The 21,280-nt window shown below is 38.3% G+C and overlaps 1 protein-coding gene across 1 annotated transcript in view; it reads right to left on the reverse strand.

Moving 5' to 3' along the window:
- Positions 1–21,280, reverse strand: part of RAMP3 (receptor activity modifying protein 3) — a 51,143-nt gene that overhangs the window by 20,103 nt on the left and 9,760 nt on the right. Inside the window, 4 exon segments of the mRNA XM_040548708.1 lie at positions 10,859–10,967; positions 10,970–10,990; positions 12,868–12,897; positions 19,582–19,668. Coding sequence (XP_040404642.1) covers positions 10,859–10,967; positions 10,970–10,990; positions 12,868–12,897; positions 19,582–19,668 — 247 coding nt within the window.

Raw genomic sequence — 21,280 nt, forward strand, 5'->3', positions numbered from 1 at the left:
CAGTGGAATTGAGTGCAGCCACGTAAGTTTGTAGATGAAACCAACCCGAGTGGTACTGTCGACATGTTAGAATGAAGGGATGCCATCCAGAGGGATTTTGACAGCCTGAAGAAGCTGTCCCATATGAACCTCATGAAGTTTAACAAGGCCAAGTGCAAAGTCCTGCACCTGGGTCAAGTCAATTCCAAATATGAATATAGGCTCGGCAATGAGTGGATTGAGAGCAACCCTGTGGAGAAGGACTCAGGGGTATCCGTGAACAAAAAACTGAACATGAGCTTGCAGCCCAGAATGCCAATCATATCCTGGGACGCACAGAAAAAAAAAAATATATATATATATATATCAGATCAAGGGAGGTTAATCTCCCCTTCTGCTCTGCCCTTTTGAGACCCCAGCTGGAGTACTGAATTCAGTTCCGGGGCCCACAGCATAAGACATGGACCTGTTTGAATGGGTCCAGAGGAGGGCCATAAAGATGATTAAAGAGCTGGAGCACCTCTCCTATGAAGACAGGCTGAGGGAGCTGGAGCTGTTTAGCCTAAAGAAGAGAAGGCTCCAGGGAGACCTTATTGCGGCCTTGGAGTGCTTAAAGGGGACATATAAAAAAGATGCAGAGCAACTTTTTAGCAGGGACTACAGTAACAGGACAAGAGGTAACAGTTTTAAACTAAAAGAGGGTAGATGTAGATTAGATATTAGGAACAAAATCTTTACTCGGAGGGTGGTGAGGCACTGGAACAGATTGCCCAGAGAAGTTGTGGATGCCCCATCCCTGGAAGTGTTTAAGGCCAGGCTGGATGGGGCTTTGAGCAACCTGGTCTAGTGGGGAGATGTCCCTGCACATGGCAGGGAGTTGGAATTAGATGATGATCTTTAAGGTCCCTTCCAAACCAAACTATTCTATGATTCTATGATCTTGTCACAATAAAATTCAAATATAGCATGAACGATGTTGAACGATGTTGAAAGGACATATCAGCTGACAATCATAAGATTTAAGTGGGGATTGGTTTCCAACATCACTTCTAAATTGCTTATTTCTTGCAAGTGACTTTAATCATTAGGATCATTATGTTCTTATATATTAAACTATTTGTTAAATGATTTGGTAAAGTAAGCATTGTTCTGACAGAGTTTTTAACAGTGGTGAAGTTAAGACCACCAGTTACAATATTTTAGCAAGGCTACTGTGACTCAGATTGATCTGTGCCACAGTGGATGCATCTGACTAATGGCTGGTAACTTGCATGCACAAGGTGGGACAAGTACAGAATCACAGAATTATATGATCAGATCAATTTAAGTCACAGCAGCCTTGCTAACTTTAAGAAGAAATTACCAATATTTATACTGGTGACCTTTTGGTAAATGACAAGTGCCAGATTTCATTCTCTCTTTTTTTAAAACACTGACTCATGGAAAATAAACATAACCAATGTCAAAACCTGTTGAAAAAAGCACTTGAAAAACTGAAACTGAAAACTTGAAATCTGACATTAAAAGTTGATGAGTTTTCAACTATTGGTAATTAAAATGTCCTTTTTTTTTTTTCTTCTGTACATAGTAGCAGCCACAGAATATCCCTTTCTTTTCTTAATAGGTTGTTAAACCTTTCACAAAGGTTTGCAAAAGTCTCCGCAAAATGATGAACAGGAAGGTCTCAGCTCTTAACAACCTTGATAGAGATGGAGAATGGGCAGCAAAAGCACACCACTTTGGCATAATAGTCATCATAATTATCTCAGTTGCAGACCTAGAGTTTCCAGTGGTTTAACAAGAAAGAAATAGTTATCCTGGATGAAAAAAAAAAAAAATCCAATCATTTTCTCTTCTATCCATTCCTCAGTAGTGGTATCCCTGAACTGAAGCTTTTGTAGACTGCAATTGTAACATATATTGTGGTATATATGTAACAAATAAGATTATTTTGGTTAATCAAATCTGAACTCTTGGAAGTTTGTGCAGCCTCCCAAAAAAATGGTCAATTTGTCCTTATACTGTTTCATTCAAACCATTTACCTGTTTCAAAGAAGCTCTTCAAAGAGGTTTTCTTTGCAAAAAGTAAGATTTTCAGTGTCCAGAACTGGAAAACCCAAGAAATCACATCAGATGAAAAAAAAAAAAAAAAACACTTTGCTAGTGTGTAATATAGTCTTGGAGGAACTTCTCCACAGAAAGGGTGTGCAAGCATTGGAATGGGTTGCCCAGGGAAGTGGTGGAGTCCCCATATCTGGAGGTATTTAAAAGACGTGTGGATGTTAGTGATGGGAATCAGTTGAAGGTTTAACTTGATGATCATGAAGGCCTTTTACAACCAGATTCTATGATTTTATTGCTGTTTCTACAGTATGCTGCAGCCCAGCCATGGCTTTGGATTTATAAGCAAAACCATCTGCAAGGTTTTCACAGCATTCATAAATGCCAGTTTCCTTATTAAATTCTTAAAATTCAGAAGTCATACTTGGAATAGTTCATTAAAAAACTGATGTTTTTGAATGCTCTTCATCACCTTGTAAGGTGGCCACAGCAGACTCATATAGGAGCACATTGCCATAACTTTATACTAAAGAGAGGAAAAACCTCTCATCTGGAATTATCAAACCTAGATTCATTTTCACAGCCATGACTTGTATAAACAGTCTTTCCCTCTCCTATGTAGTGAAGGAATTTATAACTGTGTTAAGAAACCATATTTCAGCCACTGCATCTATCAGGAGGAAAACAGTTATGCAGTAATAATATTCTTGCCTAATAAGGAATCCTGGTCTCTGAATTCAAACTAACCACTTTATTCACATTCATCAGGATATACCCTCATCTACACGATACAAACAAAGCAAATATCTTTTATATGGAAGTAATGGAGATTCACGTGAAATGCAGTTCCTCTTAAAGATGTTCTAATATAGCCTCATTCAGGGAAAAGCCGTGACTTTGCATTACCTTCACATTTAGAGCTGACCAAAAACAGTAGGTGAACACACACATTTTCAGCACAGACCCGCATCTGGCAGTCTACTGAGAAACTGTAGGTCTTTTTTATTTCCCATTTTTAAATAATAGATTACTATTTTTGCAATGAAAAATTGTCAGCTACCAGCAAGACAGCAACACAACTGCTCAGATGTGATAGCCCTTTCCATTATTTTACTTGTCAGTACCTAACTAATTTGCGTGTGGCCTTGTGTGCCCAGGTGGCCAAGAAGGCCAATGGCATCCTGGCTTGTGTCAGGAATAGTGTAGCTAGAAGGACAAGGGAGGTGATCGTCCCCCTGTACTCTGCTCTGGTGAGGCTGCACTTCAAGTACTGTGTTCAGTTTTGGCCCCTCACTACAAGAAAGACATCGAGGCCCTGGTGTGTGTCCAGAGAAGGGCTACGAAGCTGGTGAAGAGCCTGGAACACAAGTCCTATAAGGAGTGACTGAGGGAACTGGGGTTGTTTAGTCTGGAGAAGAGGAGGCTCAGGGGAGACCTTATTGCTTTCTACAACTACTGAAAGGAAGTTGTGGGGAGCTGCGGGCCAGCCTCTTCTCACAAGTAACTAGTGATAGGACTATAGGGTATGGCCTCAAGTTGTGCCAGGGGAGGTTCAGGTCAGAAATTAGGAGAAATTTCTTCTCAGAAAGAGTACTCATACAATGGAACGGGTTGCCCAGGGAGGTGGTGGCATCACCATCCCTGGGGGTGTTTAAGGAAAGGTTGGATGCGATACTTAGGGACATGGCTTAGTGGGTGGCATTGGTAGTAGGGGGACAGTTGGACCAGAGGATCTTGGAGGTCTTTTCCAACCTTAATGATTCTATAATTCATAAACTGCTTTCTTCGCTTTTGATAAGAAAGGCATGAGTCCCAGAAGGAACATAAAAGGTTATTGGGGGCAATTACTACCAGCCTGGTTTTGCCTCTGCTGCCATGACCTCTAGGAGGTTTTAGAAGGATTTTTTCATATAAAATATTTTAAGTTTTGATATCTAAAGAGGCAAAAAAGAAATACACAGGGAGAACAGATGAAATATCATTGTTATCTGCATTTCACTGAGAGCTCAAAAAAAAAAAAAAAAGCAGCAACTATGTCTATAGAGGAAGCCTGAAGGAAGACCACCCTACTAAAAAAGAAAATAACACTGTATCACAACACTCCTTTCTATACCAGAGCACAAAACATTTAAAGGTAAATAAACTACATATAATAAGAGGTCACATAAACTGCAGGCTTCTTTAACCTTCCTCCACAGAGACACTAAGCTGATGAAGAGTATTTTCTTCTATGAAATCTGGGATGACAAAACTGGGAAGGTTTACAGCAGGCTAAATAAGGAATTTTGGTTCTCTTCCCAATAAATCTTCAGGGAAATAAGATAATTCTTTTCAGACATATAGAATGTTACTCAAAAACATTGCAGAAGATGATCCAGGGACCCAGCAACAATACAGTGAACTTTTGCTATGCAAGCACATTTGTGATTTGCAGCATTTTAGCATGAATTTGTCTAAATTAAACCATAACCACTGTATTAACGTGTCTACTGACATATAAATCCTGACACAAAAATGCACACATAGCCCTAAACGTCACAACTGAGGAAGAGTGGTACTCTCTTTAAATCAGTACTATTCTGGATCTAAAATCACACACGTGCTGGATGCTCTAAGGTTCAGCTCCAGGAAGTCCCACCTCCACCTCAGGACCCCGCAGCCAGTGTTTCCTAATAACTGGCTCTTCTCATTCAGGGGTGCCCTGCCAGTGTTAAGATGTAGGTATGTAGGTGACCAGGTCTATACCGGAGCAAGAGCCTGCACTCACACCAAAGACGTGCACTCAGTGTTTCAAAAAGTTGGTCTTTACTTACAGTATACTCCTGCTTTACCAATCATTTTTGTTCTTTTCCATCTTTTATGTGAGAAATACAAATGCAGAAATCCAGAATTTATGTTTCTGTTATAATGCTGAAAAGAACGAGCCTAAGGTATCCACTTTCTAAGTATGAGATATGCTATTGTGAAAAGAATTATCTCACTTGAATCAGTCCCTCACCTTAGCTGCAGAACAAACCCAGTGATTTTCTAAGATTTTCACATGATATTCCTCTTCTACAGATGTTTTGACGTGAGCAGCTGGATGTGATCACCAGTCAGCATCTGGATGAGACTTCTTGCAGCAGTCAATACGAAAGATGAAGAAAACCTTCACAACTGACCAAGAAAATGTCTCAGTTTGGAGGGCTTTTGCCCCACTTCAGTCAAGAAAGGTTATTAACTCAAAGATTTAAGAACTGGGGGCATATAATATCATCCCGTTTCCTTCTACAGTTTGTTTTCTCATTGATATTAATGTCAACTGGCTTTCTTTTAATATTTGACTATGTTTCTTTGCAAACTAGTCACTTCTATAATTAGCTTAGTTAGGTCATACTTGAACAGGCAAAATTTATGTTAACTTTAAAATTGAGCAACAGCTTTAGGATTATTTTTTCAGAAGATTAGATCAAATTTGGCTCTAGTCATATACATATTTTTTTCCTTAATTCCTTTTTCAAATCTTAAACATCTGTACAGAACATGGGTGGATCTTCTTAGTAAATTTCAGTGGGAATGAAGCCTATTGCTTCTGTTTATGCAATTCATTTTTGATGTAAAGGGTTCTCAGAAAACTACACTGAGGCTGTATTGGAAAGAAAACAATTGATCAGGGCGGGGATGGACCTCAGACCATGCTCATGCCAAAGCATAGAATTCCATCAGGTACACGTTTACTTGCAATGTGTCAGCTCTAGACATGTAGCTAAAGACAGATTTTTCCCTCTCCTCTTCTGCTAAGGACTCAAATTTAAAACTTTGGAAAAAATCTGAATTGTAACACCTTCCAGGTGCCCTAAAGCAGTGCCATATCTCAGCAAAACTGAGGGGCTCTCTAGGTCATAGACAGACATGATTGGGTCAAAAGAAACATAGGAACAGCAAGAACAAGTCTGTTGCAATTAATTATTTTGCTGAAATAACAAATAAAAAATAAAAATAAAAATATTTATAATTTATTAAAAAAAAAAAAAAAAGATTCTCCTTACATATACTACTCTGTCAGAACTCTCTTCCAAAACATAAATTGCTGTTTCATTCCTAGCCTTTTAATCCACTACTGGCAAACAAAGAATGATTGGCTGGGAGCTCCCAGGGAAACAGGTATGTGACTGTTGCAACAAGATGATTGTTGCAACAGTAATATAGGCTTCAAATAACAGAATGCCCTACACTGAAATAGATGACACATGACTAACACAGAGAATACAGATAACAATCAAATCCTTTATTTCTCAATTTCAGTCCAATACCAAATAAATGTTACTGAGGCTGCTCTGTCCCCTCAGGAAACGGTCAGCAGATTCAAACACTGGGAATTTCATAACAACACTGTCTTTTGGATATTAACTTATGAATTGTTATTTCATTTATTGTTTCAGCTGGAAAAAAAAGCACTCCATAGTTTTCTTTTTATCCATGAGAAATTAGTTTTGGGATGTGCTCCTTAGAACTCCAAGTTGCCATGCTTCTCTGGAAATTCAGTTTAAGAGAGGATTGTTGGAGTGACAAAATGTGTAAGGATACAAGATGAGTGACTGTGCAGCAAAAGACACATACAAAACAAGAAGGCATCCATTTGTCTTTGCTGAAAGGAATTTCTTTGAAGGAAGATCATTTTCTGGACTCATCTGTCACCACTGTCCCTAATTACATCGGAGAAATTGGTCAGCTCTAATGGGAAACATCAGGATACTCTCTTCACTGTATCTTTCACTGTCCAGAATCATGCAGCATCCTGCCCTCTTTTTTATTTCCCAATACATTTGCTTAAACGATGGTTATAGGATTGCACTCTTTAGTGACATTTGCTTCTCAGTGTCTCCAAAACACAATGTGCATCTTTTGCCTAAAGAGGGATGCTTCTGGCAGCTCAATAAAATGAACATAACTCTAACAGCTGAATTAGAGAAAGGAGATGGCTTATGCCTAAATAGCTACATTGTGGCCATCTTCACTTTTCCAGGAGTGACCCCTTGATTATTTATTTCTCTGTATCTTAGTCTTTTAATTGCAGAAAAAAAATAACAAGCCCAAATCAATGGGAAATCCACATACTTCTGAACAGAGGTGCCTGGTGATCTGTAAACAAAAGGACTATGTAAATGACATGAGTATGTAAATGCCATTAGCCCTATCACTATCACTAAAAATACTTAATTTCTAGAGATGATAATGATGTAAAATCAGGAAAGGTGACAGGACTGCTACAATACCATTTATTTTGGACAGTTTTTTTTAGTGAATGTTCTTTGAATCAAGTTACTGGATGCGTCTGTGTGAAAAAAAGTAGTACAACTCTTTGTCTTTAAGAAATGCAGTGCAGGATTAACCAATAGCACGTATTAATCTAGCAAAGCTTGATATCATACACTAAGTAAAAGCTTCTAATTAATCAAAGCTCTTTATATACGTCACTTTTCAGTATAAATTGGTACTAAAGTTTTTAGCGTTGACATGCCATTTAGATCTGTATTTCCTACGTTTGTATAGCGTTTGTTACCACAGCAGCCAATCAATCAACCAGATTGTTCAGTTGCATACTATAATTCCCTGCCATTTTAACTACCTAGTCATGTTTTATCTTCAGAGCTATTTCTGAATAACATAAAAGCACCAACAAAACTGTGAATGACTGATCCCCTTCCCTTTTGTCAGTGAAGGTCTCCAGCCTTTTTTTTTTCTTTTTTTTCTTTTTTTCTTTTTTTTTTTAAATAAAGGGGCGGGGGGGTTACTTTTCTATTTTCTGGTTGCCCTTCATATTCCAGTGTCCAAACATGAACCACTGAAACCCATGTGTCTAAACAATTTGAAAATATTTGAAAACCCCACTTGGACCCTTAATATATCTAAGATTTCAAAAACTTTTGACAATCTGGCCCAGAGAATGTGTGTCCTAATTTCTGTATGAATCCTCACAGAAAAATAGGAAAACTGATGGGGAAAATTTTACCAGACAGTGCTTCTGTAAAATGTTACTTGGTATCTTTATATTTTGTAGTTGATATGTGATTGCTATACATTTTCAGCAAGATCAGGATCAGCTTCAGAGATTAAAAGTCCCATTTTGTTTTCCAGTACCAGTTGCCATACATGACAGCATCGTCTGCTTAAAACTAGCCAAAAGTGTGGTTTTTAAAGAACACAAGTTTGTTAAGAATGAAATTGGGAAATAAGTAACAGAGCTGTCAGAAAATCTTGCAGTAAAATTAAGTGACAGCAAATTGAAGTCACTGAAATCTCTCTCATAACTGTTTGGCCAAGCAGTGAAATAATGCAGATTAATTGATGGCATTCTTCTTCCAGTGCTGCATATGAGGAAAAATGGGGAAAGCTTCAGACTGACAGGTAATTTCAGGAAAAATAACAGCAGGAATTTTCTCGTACAGGCAATGAAAATAACACCAAAGGGGAAGCACTATCACAAAGAAGAAAGGCATTTTTAACCCTATCAAAGGGTTCTTAACTAATTGAATTTCAGGAGAATTCAGAAACATCAATCACCTCCAAACCTTGGAAAATCTTGCACCAGAATACTTAAACTCTTGAAGAAATTTTAGCACAAGGTGTGTAAAAAGCTGCCTGCTTTTTCACCTGCATTAACAAAGGCAGTCTACTACTTTGACTCCTATAAGTATCACTCTCTCCTGCAATTAATCCCATTAGTTAAGGATACTTACCAATATGAACAGATATCACCAAAGAACTCAGTTTCATGATTATAATACATTTGTAAAGGAGATCAAACAGGGCAAACTACCAGTGTTTCCTTCAAAATAAGTAAAATTACTTTTTTACTTAGATGAGTACAACCCAACTCATTCTATAATTCTGTGAGTTGCAAAATTAAAGTTATTGCTCTATAACATAGAGGTATTTGTACTTGCAGTACCTGTATTGCAAGACTTTTTCTTTGTATACAGATGCCTTTGTCAGATTTCAATGCAATTTTTGCTAGCTGGACAAGAAGGGCTTACTTCCCTTACCTCCTGGTGCTTTTTCCCACAGTTAGAGGGGAAATTCATGAATGTATCTTTCACTCCAATGCCATGAGCTTTAAGACTTTACCGTTAAAAGCCTGAAAGGTTGTAAAGTCACCCACCATGTGCAAATAAAAGTCCTAAGGGAAAACATCTAAGTTGTAAGATTAAATTATGAAATACTGTCAACAGGTGGAACATCTCAACATGGATATCAGTTGTAGGGAAACATAGGGAACTGCACATAGCACTGAAGTACATTTCATTATCTACCATGTCTATCAGTTGGTTAAAATCTTGCATAATACACATGAGGTGATACTAAATAGGAGAAAAGATCAGAGACCATATGAGATAAGAATGTACCTGGGGCAGATGCGGCAGCAGCTGCCTTGCGACTACCCTGCCTCGAGAGCAGCACCCAAAACAGCACCAGTGCTGTTTCAAAATCAGTAAGATGTTCTGCTTTAGGCTATCTTGTATCACACCAGAGCTAATTCATTTGAATCTCGTTTTCTGAAGTGCTGAACAGCCTGCAGTTTCCTCTGATTTCAGTTGGTGTAAAGGGTACTCAGCACTTCCGAAAACCAAGCATTATGCATGAGCAGACATGCATCAAAGAGCAGATGCTCCACAAAGCCAAAAATGCCACAAATTACACAAGCCCTGTGAGTTTCCTCCAGAGTAGAGTTTGAAGTGTGCAGCTTTGTAGAGGGATGTCTAAATAGCTCCAGCACTACAAAACAGAAATAGAGATAAGATAACCTCACTGCTGTCAGTCTTGCAGTACTATGGTCACTCAAACAAAATACACTCACTCTTCACGCTGTCTGGCAGGCATAGAAACAAACTGCAGCAGTTTCAATATAACACATCATTTATATTTGGACAGGATAGCTTCATACAAGAGGCGGATTTCTGAATTGGTGTACGAAGAAATGTTATTGTCATCTTACTGAGAAGGAAATCAGAAGAGGGAACTGCACAGAGGAAAACAGGCTTGCATGATTTTAAAAGTACATTGCTTTAGTAATTTAAAAGAAAAAAAAAAAAACATGGATTTAAGTAACATTGTCTAAAATGTAATGAAATATAAAGTAAATATAAAACAAACTGCCTGAGGTAAAAATAATACAGCTAGTGTTGATTAACTCACTGGTTAGTTTTCATTAATGTGTTCTATTATGCACACTCGAGTTAAATGGGTCTACCTGTGTTCATGTAGCCACATTGCAGGGGCTTAGGAGCTACAGCTTAGCCCTATGCAAGTGGGAACCAAATACAGGAGGATTTTAATTTATCTGGAACACGAATATTTTACATGCGTTAGGGATAACGATAAATCCTGGCTTCCATTATTTGATAAGCTATCCAGAACCAAACATAAATTGTTGTGAAAGGTCCTCTGACATGAAAAGCTGAAGAAAGGAGTGTTAGTGGAATTATTTCTTCATGAAGCATTATCATGAATTTTCACTGTTGTCATAACTGAATGATAACATGAAGGCAAGTGAATGGCTAAGACAAAAACACCTTTCACTGACTTCAATATCATTTATGTTGAGTAGAACTTTTTCCTGAAAAGAACTGCCCAAATTTGGTAAGCCTAGCCTGGTATATGTGAGGAATAAAATAGAGATGTCCAAACTATTCCGTTTTAGAGAACTTGCACATCCTTATTAGGTATTATGTTGTTCACTGTTCTAAGTATTTGAGATCATCAGGGTTTTTTGTTTGTTTGTTCTTAAGGACAAATATTGTTCTATAGTGAGAACTATCAAACTCAAACTAACTCTTACATGATAAATTCTGTCAGGTTGCACCATTTTTTGGAGTCCACTTTCTTCATCATCTCTTCAAAGAATTTTCCACAGGCAGGCAACTTTTCTAACATGAGAGATTCATTGCGACTTTAGTCTGTTGATGTGCACCTAGGTAAGATAAGAAAGCACCTTAAATGTCAAATATTGAAATAGAAGAAGCACGAACACATAATTTGCAAACTCCTTCACATAATTCTGCTTGCCTCTTTCTGTTGGAAACTAAACCTAACATTCCACTTCTTTTCCTTGTATTAGTTACTTTGAAAGTAGGATCCCATCATTCCTGAAGAGAATTGGTGGCTTTTTCCTACTTCATCCTCTGCTGCTCCAGAGGACCTGAAATCCTACCTTCTTCCATGAAAAAGGAATCTTACTTGCTGCCTACTTGACAACCAAGTACTGCTTTATGGTTTTCATTTTCATTATCTCTTTCCTCAGCTTCAGTTACTTCATTCACAGTTGTTACATAAATAACAAATACTAGTAACTTAAGGCTGTCAGGAAATTTCACAATGATAATCAAAGTTTCTCCCAACTTCTCCCTCTTTTCTAATTATGTTCTAATTTTTATGTTGTGTTGGCCAAACACAGTCAGGTGAAGTATGCAAGTCTTCACTTAAAGAGAAGTCAGACACAGCCCTCACTCTCAACAGTGTACTGTTGCTTACTATTTAGTCCAAAATTACTGCGACTAGATGGTTGGTTTCATACTTCATATCAAGACTAACCTGTCAATCAGAAACTTGAACATCTCCATTCAAATGGGATGTGTGACTGTAAAACAGCCTCAAGTGCATGTTACGTGTCCCAGTCATGAAAATGATGGCTCCTTCAGAGCCCAGACAGGAGTGCCTTTTGATTTAACTCAAGCTATCACAGAGTACTTCAGATGGTGAAGTCACCAACTCACTAATTCCAGGTGCAAATCAAGAGACAGCTATCATATCTGTTGGAAGCATGAAAACAAGCTTTCAAACAACAGCACACTCATAACTAGACAGCCTATCTAAACCTGAGAGCCTAAGCCTACAGTTTCACGCTGGCCACAAACTTCTCCAGGTGTACAGATTACTAATTGGGACTATCTGAATAAACCCTTTACATTTGCCCATACCTCCTTCAGCACATGTGACTGGCATAGCTCTCACGGCTGACACAAAGCCTTTGTCAATGTCAGACAAAAATCAGATCTACTACTAATCAATAGCGACAAAAATGGTGACAATGTGAAATAAGGCGAGTGTAATTTTATCCTCTGGAAGTTAACATGATACTATGAACCTTTTTATTTAAGCATTCCCACAAATACATCTGGCAATCTGCAGCAGTTATAAATTGTACTTTGCAATGCTAGATGTGCAGATGAATGTTAAGCTGGACAGAATTCAAAACCAGATATGATAGTTTTATGTCTGACAACTTAAATCCTGCATTGATGCTTGGACAAAAGTTAGGCAATGCAGACTTTCCTGGCAGGGCAATCTAAACTGCCAACTATCGCTTGATTTATAATCCTATAAATCAAACAGAATACAAGTTTCTTCTCCATTACATAATGTACACTGACAATTTACTCCAGCTCCTTCTCAATGGAGTGTTTTAAAATGAATTTTCCATAGCCTTGGTATTTTTGGTTGGCTCTCTTTAGAACTTCAGTATTTTGCAGGGTTGTAAGAAAAGTTCTGATAGAGACATTTGACAGTAACAATATGACAACATACTAGCCTGTCTAAATCCCTGGCCAAAGGGATTCAAAATTATGAATAATTTTACAGTTTTACCATCTCTACTGAGACTGACCTTTACAGAATACTGAAACACTCCCTGTCATACAGCCAGTGGACAAGACCAACGATAAAAAATGCTTGACGGTTGAATAATTGAAATGAGATAAAATGGAAGTGCTTCTCAAATGGCTGTCACTGACAAATAGAAATTTGTAAGCTTTGAATTTTAGAAGTAAAGCTCACCTGCTAATCCCTCACCTGCTAATCCAAGCGTCATTAGACCATTAACTAGAAGGGGGAAAGAGAGAGATCAGTTAGATAGCTCATTCTATCATCTAAAGAATTAATGCAGATACAAGCAAACTTGAACATAATTTATAGTTCAACAGAATATCAGAATATTCAAAATGTTAATTTGAACATTAGTTTTGGTTTATTAAAGAGTAAGTTTGAAAGGAAAATGAACACTTAGAGAACATTATGTTTTAAATTGCTTTTTATCTATCCTTTAAATGGGAGAGTCATGCAGACTTGTTATGGGTCTGTCCTATACCACTCTTTCCTGTAATTTCCAATGTAAAGGATTAGGAACAGCAACATTTTTTAGTTTCTTGAGACTGCTGACATGAAAGAGCTGGAGAAGCTAACACATCTACTTGAAATGTAGGTCAACTGCACATTCTAAACTGTAAAGTACGCAAAATCCCTTCGTTATTAAAATTAAGCAAGCACAGAATCATAGGAATAGGTTGGGGTGGAAGGGACCTTAAATATCAAAGTTTCACTACCCCTGTCCTGGGCAGGGACACCTCCCACTAGATCAGGTTGTCCAAAGCCCATCCAACCTGGCCTTGAAAACTTCCAGGGATGGGGTATCCACAGCTTCTCTGGGCAATCTGTTCCAGTGCCTCACCCACCCTCATCAGGAATCCTCAATCATAAATGTGTTCCCTTTGGGAACATGTAATCTTGTGTTTCATGGTCTCCACCTTTTACACAAAGGAGCCATGCATTTTGAAAAAAAAAAAAAAAAAAAAAGTTCAAAATCCCTAAGCATCTCATGCAGATGTCATGTTAACCCAGGTATGTCAGAAGAGCATCCAAAAGGAAACACAGACTATGCCAACAAAAGGAGTCTTCTGATCAGCAATTTGCACTACATCCAGATGGATGAAATTAACAGAAGCCCACTGTGTTAGCACAGCACCAGCCACACTTTGAATTTCACAAACATAGCTAAGAGGGATGTGGCTTCAATTATTTTGATCTCCTATGGAAAAAAAAAAAAAATGCTGGCAAATATTTATAGTGTTAACCTTACATCAGAAATGCAATGAATAATTTCACACAGATGGTTGCCTCCTGCTCCTTTTTCAGAACCAGCATGTAACTCCAATAAAATAAACCAAGATATATGTCACAGAATATCAGTTCCAATCATATTGATTCTTTGCCTTCACTGAAATATGCCAAGCTCTCTACTGTTAAAAGTGAATTGTTACATACATACATCTGAGAAAAATTTAGGTCCTTACCAGGAATATATTTTTATTCCAGACAAGCAATAATCTCTGCATTAGTTACCAATGAACCAGAATGTACTGAAACTGTGAAGAGCAGGAATCCATGTATTAGAATTTTTTTTTTGCATCTAAACACACAGATGAAACATTATTATACACTCTGATGGCTGTATCTCTTTCATAAATAAGGCCCGTTTGTTTTTTTTTTTCCCCAAGGGTATTAGTTATTATACTAGTAATATACTTGATTCCCTGCATAGTTTTTTCTTTAGTCTGTACTTGAAAATGTGCTTTATCAAGTCTAGAAAACTGAAGATCAAATTTAAAGCGCACACTCTATGAGGAAGCCAAACCCACCTGTTTTTTAGGAAATAACCTAGATGACCATACATGGTCCCCTTGATGACCACAGACTGCACCTGCAATTCTTACTCTATTATTTCCGACCATTGATATCTAAATCCTTCATAGTTATTGCTGCAGTGATCCTCACAATACCTTGGTGAGGTAAATGAAACACAATTTACAATGAGAGAAAACCAGTAAGGGAAAATGTGTCCGTGTTTTATAAACAAGAGGTTGAGTGACTTCTCCAGTGTTATGCAGGGAAGCTGTGATAAACCAAGTACAGAATAAAGGCTCACAGATTTGTGGTCTCATCACAGATTCCCCTGGTCACCGAAGAACTTGCTTTTTGCTCTTTCTGATCTGACCAAAACAGAGTAGCACAGGATGTTTCACACGTACACTAAACCAAAGGAGTCCACATAGACTCAGATAAGGGTAAAACAACAACAAACACTGGCACATGCTATTGTGCTCAAGCCTCATTGTTTTCTTTGCTCTCAGATATTCAACTCATAAAAAGATTCAATCAGTAGACTACATTTTGTTGGTTGTGAAAATTTTCACAAAAAACATGACCCTTCAGGCAGCCCTTTTTAGGAATGGTGAAGTTCAGTTTATTTCTTGAAAGACTGATGTCATATCTCATAACACATGGGAAAACGAGTGGGTCACAGCTGCTAGAAGATGTTGCCATAATCCCAAAATAAACAGTTGCCAAAATACATCCCCATACACTCCTACCTGAACCAACAAAAAGGACGTTCAGTTTAACTGTACTAGTTGCCTGCATGTTAAATCATGTCAATAATAGATCACAGCAATGGCCTTCTTCTATTTTCTCCATACTGTAATAGAAAGTATGATTGCCCCTAGTGTTAGTGGAATCATACTACAAGACCATCAACTTGGAGCCAGAGAAAGAGGTGAAGGAAAACACCAGCAAAGTACAGATGAGGAAAAATAGGTTTGAAGAGCCTTTCATAAGAAAAAGATAAGCAAACTATGATAAAGTAGTAGAAAATAAGAAAACCAAAAAATATAACAAGCTTTTATTAGCAATCTACTTCAAATTCTTGTACATTAAAAAAAAAAAAAATCCTAGACCTATATTGCAGCCTCTTATTATCTATACTATCCTTCTGTAAACAGACACCATTTTACATTAAAAAAGAAAGTCAGAATGGGATTCACAGCAATATGTAAATTCACCATTAGGATACATAAGAGGGAAACTGGTCTATAATGTTTCAAGTATAGAAACTTAATTTGCTGTGAGATGGATAAATACTTCTTTATGTTTATTTTTCTAATATACTGTTATTATTCATTGCTATTTTTTCTCAGAGACTTATAGCCTTTACATGACAACTATTTCATAGATCAGAAACAACCTTTGGATTGCTGTGTGTACATCCTACTGCATGTTCCACTAACCACTTTGTAATAATAATTTTGAAGACCTTGTATGAGTATATAAGAAGGAAATGTCAGAATATTATTTTCCCTTGCCTTAACATTTCTTGTGAATGCTGCAATTACTGACAAGACAGATAGTACTATTTTTGAGAGGCTCCAATACTTCTTCAAAATACACGTGAAGTAATTCTTGTTTTATCTGACCGCTGTGCAGTTTTTCACCAGCAATTACAGCAGTGTAATCCTACGCATATGGTGTCTGGGATACAATTTTGAAATTTTTGAAATTTCTGTGGTCTGATCCATAAATGTATTTCTTCTCCATCACGTTTTTCGCAAAAAATAAAAAATAAAAAATAAATGACTTCAAGTTGAACCTCAAGTCAATACCCCACTTACTTCTATACCTCTTTTTAAAGAGGATCCTGACAGTCACCATCATATAATTTAAAACTACATTTCTGGACATCAGACCAATATTGGATGTTACCCACTAAACAATCATCTACCTTTCTCCAGAATCTGAAGTTTTATTGATAGCAGCACATTACTGTGTAAGAACTGCTCTGACACACAATTCATAACAGCAATTAAAAGCACAGTTTGAAATGACATCTGTTGCTACAATCACGCACCTGTAAGTTGTTTGAGATGCAGAAGAGACTTGAAAATTCTATTAATATAATTTTCTCATACTGATCAAATCTCATTACTCACATTTATTTTATAAATCTAATTTTAAATACTGAGCAAATCAACCTTACAGAACTGTACCAAAGTTCTTCCAGGTATTTATTTCAATGTTACATAAAGTTACCTGTTGCATAGCCAGTAAATTCAACAATCTTTTATTTAAACCCAAAGTTATGCTGTTACACGTTTTCTTGCAGGAATGCACAGACACTTTAAGGTAGCTAATCTAATAAAAAATTCATGTGGAAATAACTTCACCTATGCTCTGACACAATATCAGCAAGTACCCTATTACACCACAAAAATACTGGCTACAGCTTGGGTAGGATTCCTTTATCTGTTGTCATGGGCATTTATGAGCTCAAGAACTTCACTGCACTAGAGTCTGTAATAAATACAGAAGGAAAAGATAAGCTAACATAAATGTCATGTGTCTGCCTTCCAAAGAGCTCTCTACAAGCCCTGAATGGGAGAATTTTTCAAATGTATGTGTTCAGGACACCTCAGATTATGAAGAGGCTGAGCAGTCCTGAAAACTTGATGGGAAAGCTTATGATGACCCTGCACCTGAGCCCTCCTGGGATTCCGGCTGACAGAAGGAGCCAGCTCACATCTGAGTAAACTTTGGATCCACTGTTATCTCACCCCTCACTTTACCACAACTTTTCTGTGGTGATGGCGTGTCTTGGCGAGAAAAAAAAAAAAAGTTTCCCAATTACAATCTTTGGATAAGAGGGACTGTAAGACAAACCTTCAATATATTTCGTCAAATATACTTCCCTGTATAACCTCCATACCTACCTTCAGCCAACTATCAACAGTAGCATTTCCTAAAGGCAGATGAACATACGTCCTCTATTCCAATTTTGCATTGTGTAGAGCACGCAGGCTTGTAATGCCAGCTCAAGCACAGTTCTGGAAGGAAGGGCAGAAGTACACTTAGTTAGAATATGGTCATGGAGCTCCCTAGAGCAGAACATGTCCTGACAGCAAGAGAAACATGAAAGAACTTATCGTTTCTGTGCCTCCAGCTACAAGCTAAGGTTTGCTGCACCAGCTGTTGGGAGAAAACGGGATGATCCTTAGTTAGCATGTAAGACACGCTCATTGAGTTTCAATCATCTCGGTTCGCTAAGGATCTGACTCTGGCTATGCTGACTATCCATCTACCCAAAGCAAAAGCAAACATGATAATCGAGTTGCTGAAACAGATCTGGCTAAACCTGCTATGCCACTGACTACAGCTCAAAGAGAAGGAGTCTTACAGCTTTAGCTTCACAAAGGGCTGTGAAAGCATAAGGTCATATAGCTCCCAGGAACACACCATACACCTTGCTCAAGTGCCTTAGGCATCTGACTGGTCCTTCTCCATGCTGCAGCCCATCCTTAAGGATCTAAGTCTTTATCCTACTGTCCTTTTAGGCCTACTTCATACTCCCACAAACTTGCCAGCTCTGGGTTATTTTTTTAAATGTGAATCACTTCTCTGAGCCCAGTTCTTATTCCAGCTAATCCCACCAGGATGTAAACCCTCAACAGAGGTAAACAGTGATAATATAGCATTAAATTTATACATAGATGTGCAAAGCATAAACTTCTTCTAAGAAAAAAGCCTGAAACACACTCAGGAAAGCAAAAATTCTTGAGGGCTGTCCATTCTGATGTGAGCTCTCAGGCAAAGCACAGGGACCACTCACAATTGCCAGGCTGATTATGCACAGCATTGGCAGGGCATTTATCAGGGATCAGCAGGAGTGGGGCTGTGTGAGAGGGACAAGTTGGGGTGACCATGGTGCAGGTCATACCCTTGCCAATGGGATGCTGCCCCCCCAGCCTGAACCAGGAGGGCAGAGCTGTGAGTGGATAATGTGCTGCGCCAACAGCCCCAGCATGGCAGAGGACAAACAGGGAGCATGGACATAAATGAGGAAATAGTGCCAGAGGCAGAATGGGAGACAAGGTGAGTCATACTTAGGTTCACAATGCATACAGGAATGCATACAGGCTTGCTTGCCAGCAAGCCAGAACGTGTGCTAGGGCCAGACCACCTGTGGTGCACATCAGTGAATGCGGCCCCCCAGACCAATACAGGGTTCAGGGGGACCTGGTGAGGCTGTTCAGGGGACTTATAATGCCTGACAGTCCTGACAAGCACATGAGCAAGTGGCAAGCAAAGTCCAGCCTTCTACCCAGTCTTAATGAATGTGATTCAAACCCTACAGCACAAGAAACAAACAACAGGAAGTTACAGGTAAGAACACGTGTTAGGAAAAGGCTGTAAAAGCAAACCTAACCTTTTAAAATACATAGATATGTCATGTATTAATCTACCACCTGGTTAAGCTAATTAGAAGAATACTTCCCCCCTTAGGATGTTAGAATTTCAAAATGTTTGCATCTCCCTATGTATTTTTTTTTCTGCTCTGTTACGCAAGGACATAAGCAAGTCAAAGATATTCCCAGAGCCTTCACTTCACTTGACCCTGAGCGAGGGCCTTCCCAACAGCTCTGCACCACCTGCAGCCCCCTGCTCCACCACCCAGGGCCAGCCCTGCTCTCCTGCTCCCTGACAGCGCATGCCAGGTCTCACCACCCTGCAAGGCAACTGCAATTGAACTTGTTCACTTGTTTCACCATCATCATTCAAAAAGTGGTCCAGCTGGGTATCTCTATCTACTATACAGTGAAATGTAAGCACATACAGTAAAATGAACCACATCTTCTCAGGTGGCCCACCCTTTAAGAGGAAACTAACATGTATGTCTGCATTGTTTCAAGTCTAGGAGGTGTAGTAAAAGTACAAAAGGAAAAATAATGCTATTGGTACAAAAACTGAAGTCCCACCTGCCAATCTTTAAATAATCCTCACTACAGTATATATGACTCAGAAGGTTACCTTTTGTTCTCAGTTACTAACTGTACTTTTGACACTTCTCCTTATAAAAGGACCAGGACAGGGAGGGTGGACAAGGACAGGACACAGGAACATCACCATATAGTGTAAAAGCAGCAGAGGAAATGAGGCAACTGAAGTTCATGGAGCCAAGCAATGACAGGAATCCAACACACAGGAAGGATGCTGGAAATAAACAGAAGCTTGCAATAAATATAGTGCTTGGAAAAAAAAAAAAAGTGTCAAACTTGCATTCAAAATTGTCCCCAAAAGAAACATGCCTGTATCAGCACGTGGACATGCAGGTGCAAGGTAAACAGGGTAGATCAATCTGTTGGTGCATCAGTAAAGTATAATATCATCCCAGCTCTCTGTGACTCCTCCTACATGTCAGTAACACACTACAAAGCAATCTGGTTTTGGGAAGCAACACTGGGCTAACTAGGGGATGTGAGCATGCAATGTGGCACATATGAAAAGATTTTTACTGGGCTGAACTCAAAACGAAAGCTCAGGAATTTTCTCAGTGCTGACAGTGAGTGGGAGATCTCGTGTGGGACAAATAGTTCTGTTTTTCAGTTCTTTTTTTGTTTTGTTTTGTTTTTTCTTCTTTTTTAATCCAGGTTAACAGTTTACCAGGTCTGTTAAAGGAATGTAGGCAGAAGAGATACAATTAACTGATGCAGCTGGTTTTGGCTAGGGTACGACCTGGAAATTTAAAGAAGTTTCTCTATGTCCAGGAAGTTACCCAGTGATGAAGGCTAACACAGAAGTCAGCTTTGCATTATTCCTTGCTTTGATGCTGAAACCTTTTTAATACTTTATATTTCTTTTCTTGTGTCAACTGCGTGGAAGACATTAGTCAAAGAAATGTAATATTTAAAACTAAATGTGCAGTTCAGTGCTGCACTTTATCGTGGTTTGAGGCGTTATGTTATTGCCTTTGAATTGGTAAAGTAATTTCAGACAGTTAACAATTTTGGACATTAGAGTCTTCTTCCTGCAGAGCAAGAAAAGCATGAAAGGAAGCAATTTAAGCTTTTTCATTTCATCAGTGCAAATCAACAGGGAACGTTACTGAGGGCATCAACTGTTCAGTCTCATGTTGGTTCAGTTCCCCAGCTTTCCAGTGACTACAAAGAAACGTGCCAATTATTCTGAACTCATACTTCAATTGTGAATTTTTCAGAGCAGAAAAACAAATGTCTTTCACATTCCTTTGTAAAGTGCTTAAAGCACTGCTGCCAGCATATAAATTGTACTTGACACTTTCTGAACAGCCTACTTCTACTTCCAGAGTTGCTCGATGGGTTTTCTACTATTTTGCTTGAAACCAGTGTGCTTTCTTTATTTAAATAAATATATAGCCAGTGTGCGGTATTTAAATAAATAGTTTAATTTAAATAAAGCATACCAGTTCAACAACAGACTTAGGAGAGAGACTTTTTAGCAATCATCCAAATATTTAGATCTGCATTACATGGAAGTCATGTGGCTCAACGTGAAATGCCAAATGTTTTCTTCAACTCTTTCCTGTCCAATTATGATGTTTTTGATGAAGCACTGTGTAACTGATAAAATGGTATTTTTTTACAACCACTGATCTTCAGACAGTAGATGAACTAAATATTCCAAAAGCAGAACTGTTCGCTTGAAGTAAATTCTCTTCACACTGTTTTAATAGAGTGGTATAAATCAATGTGCTCCTTGAAGGAAACCCTAACTCAAGATCCTCCCGGAGGGGAAAAACTGAAGAAGAATAAAAACAGTATATTTGTTTCCATAGTAGAAATAAATT

This window comes from Cygnus olor, chromosome 2 (assembly GCF_009769625.2).
Source record: "Cygnus olor isolate bCygOlo1 chromosome 2, bCygOlo1.pri.v2, whole genome shotgun sequence".
Classification (NCBI taxonomy): Eukaryota; Metazoa; Chordata; class Aves; order Anseriformes; family Anatidae; genus Cygnus; species Cygnus olor.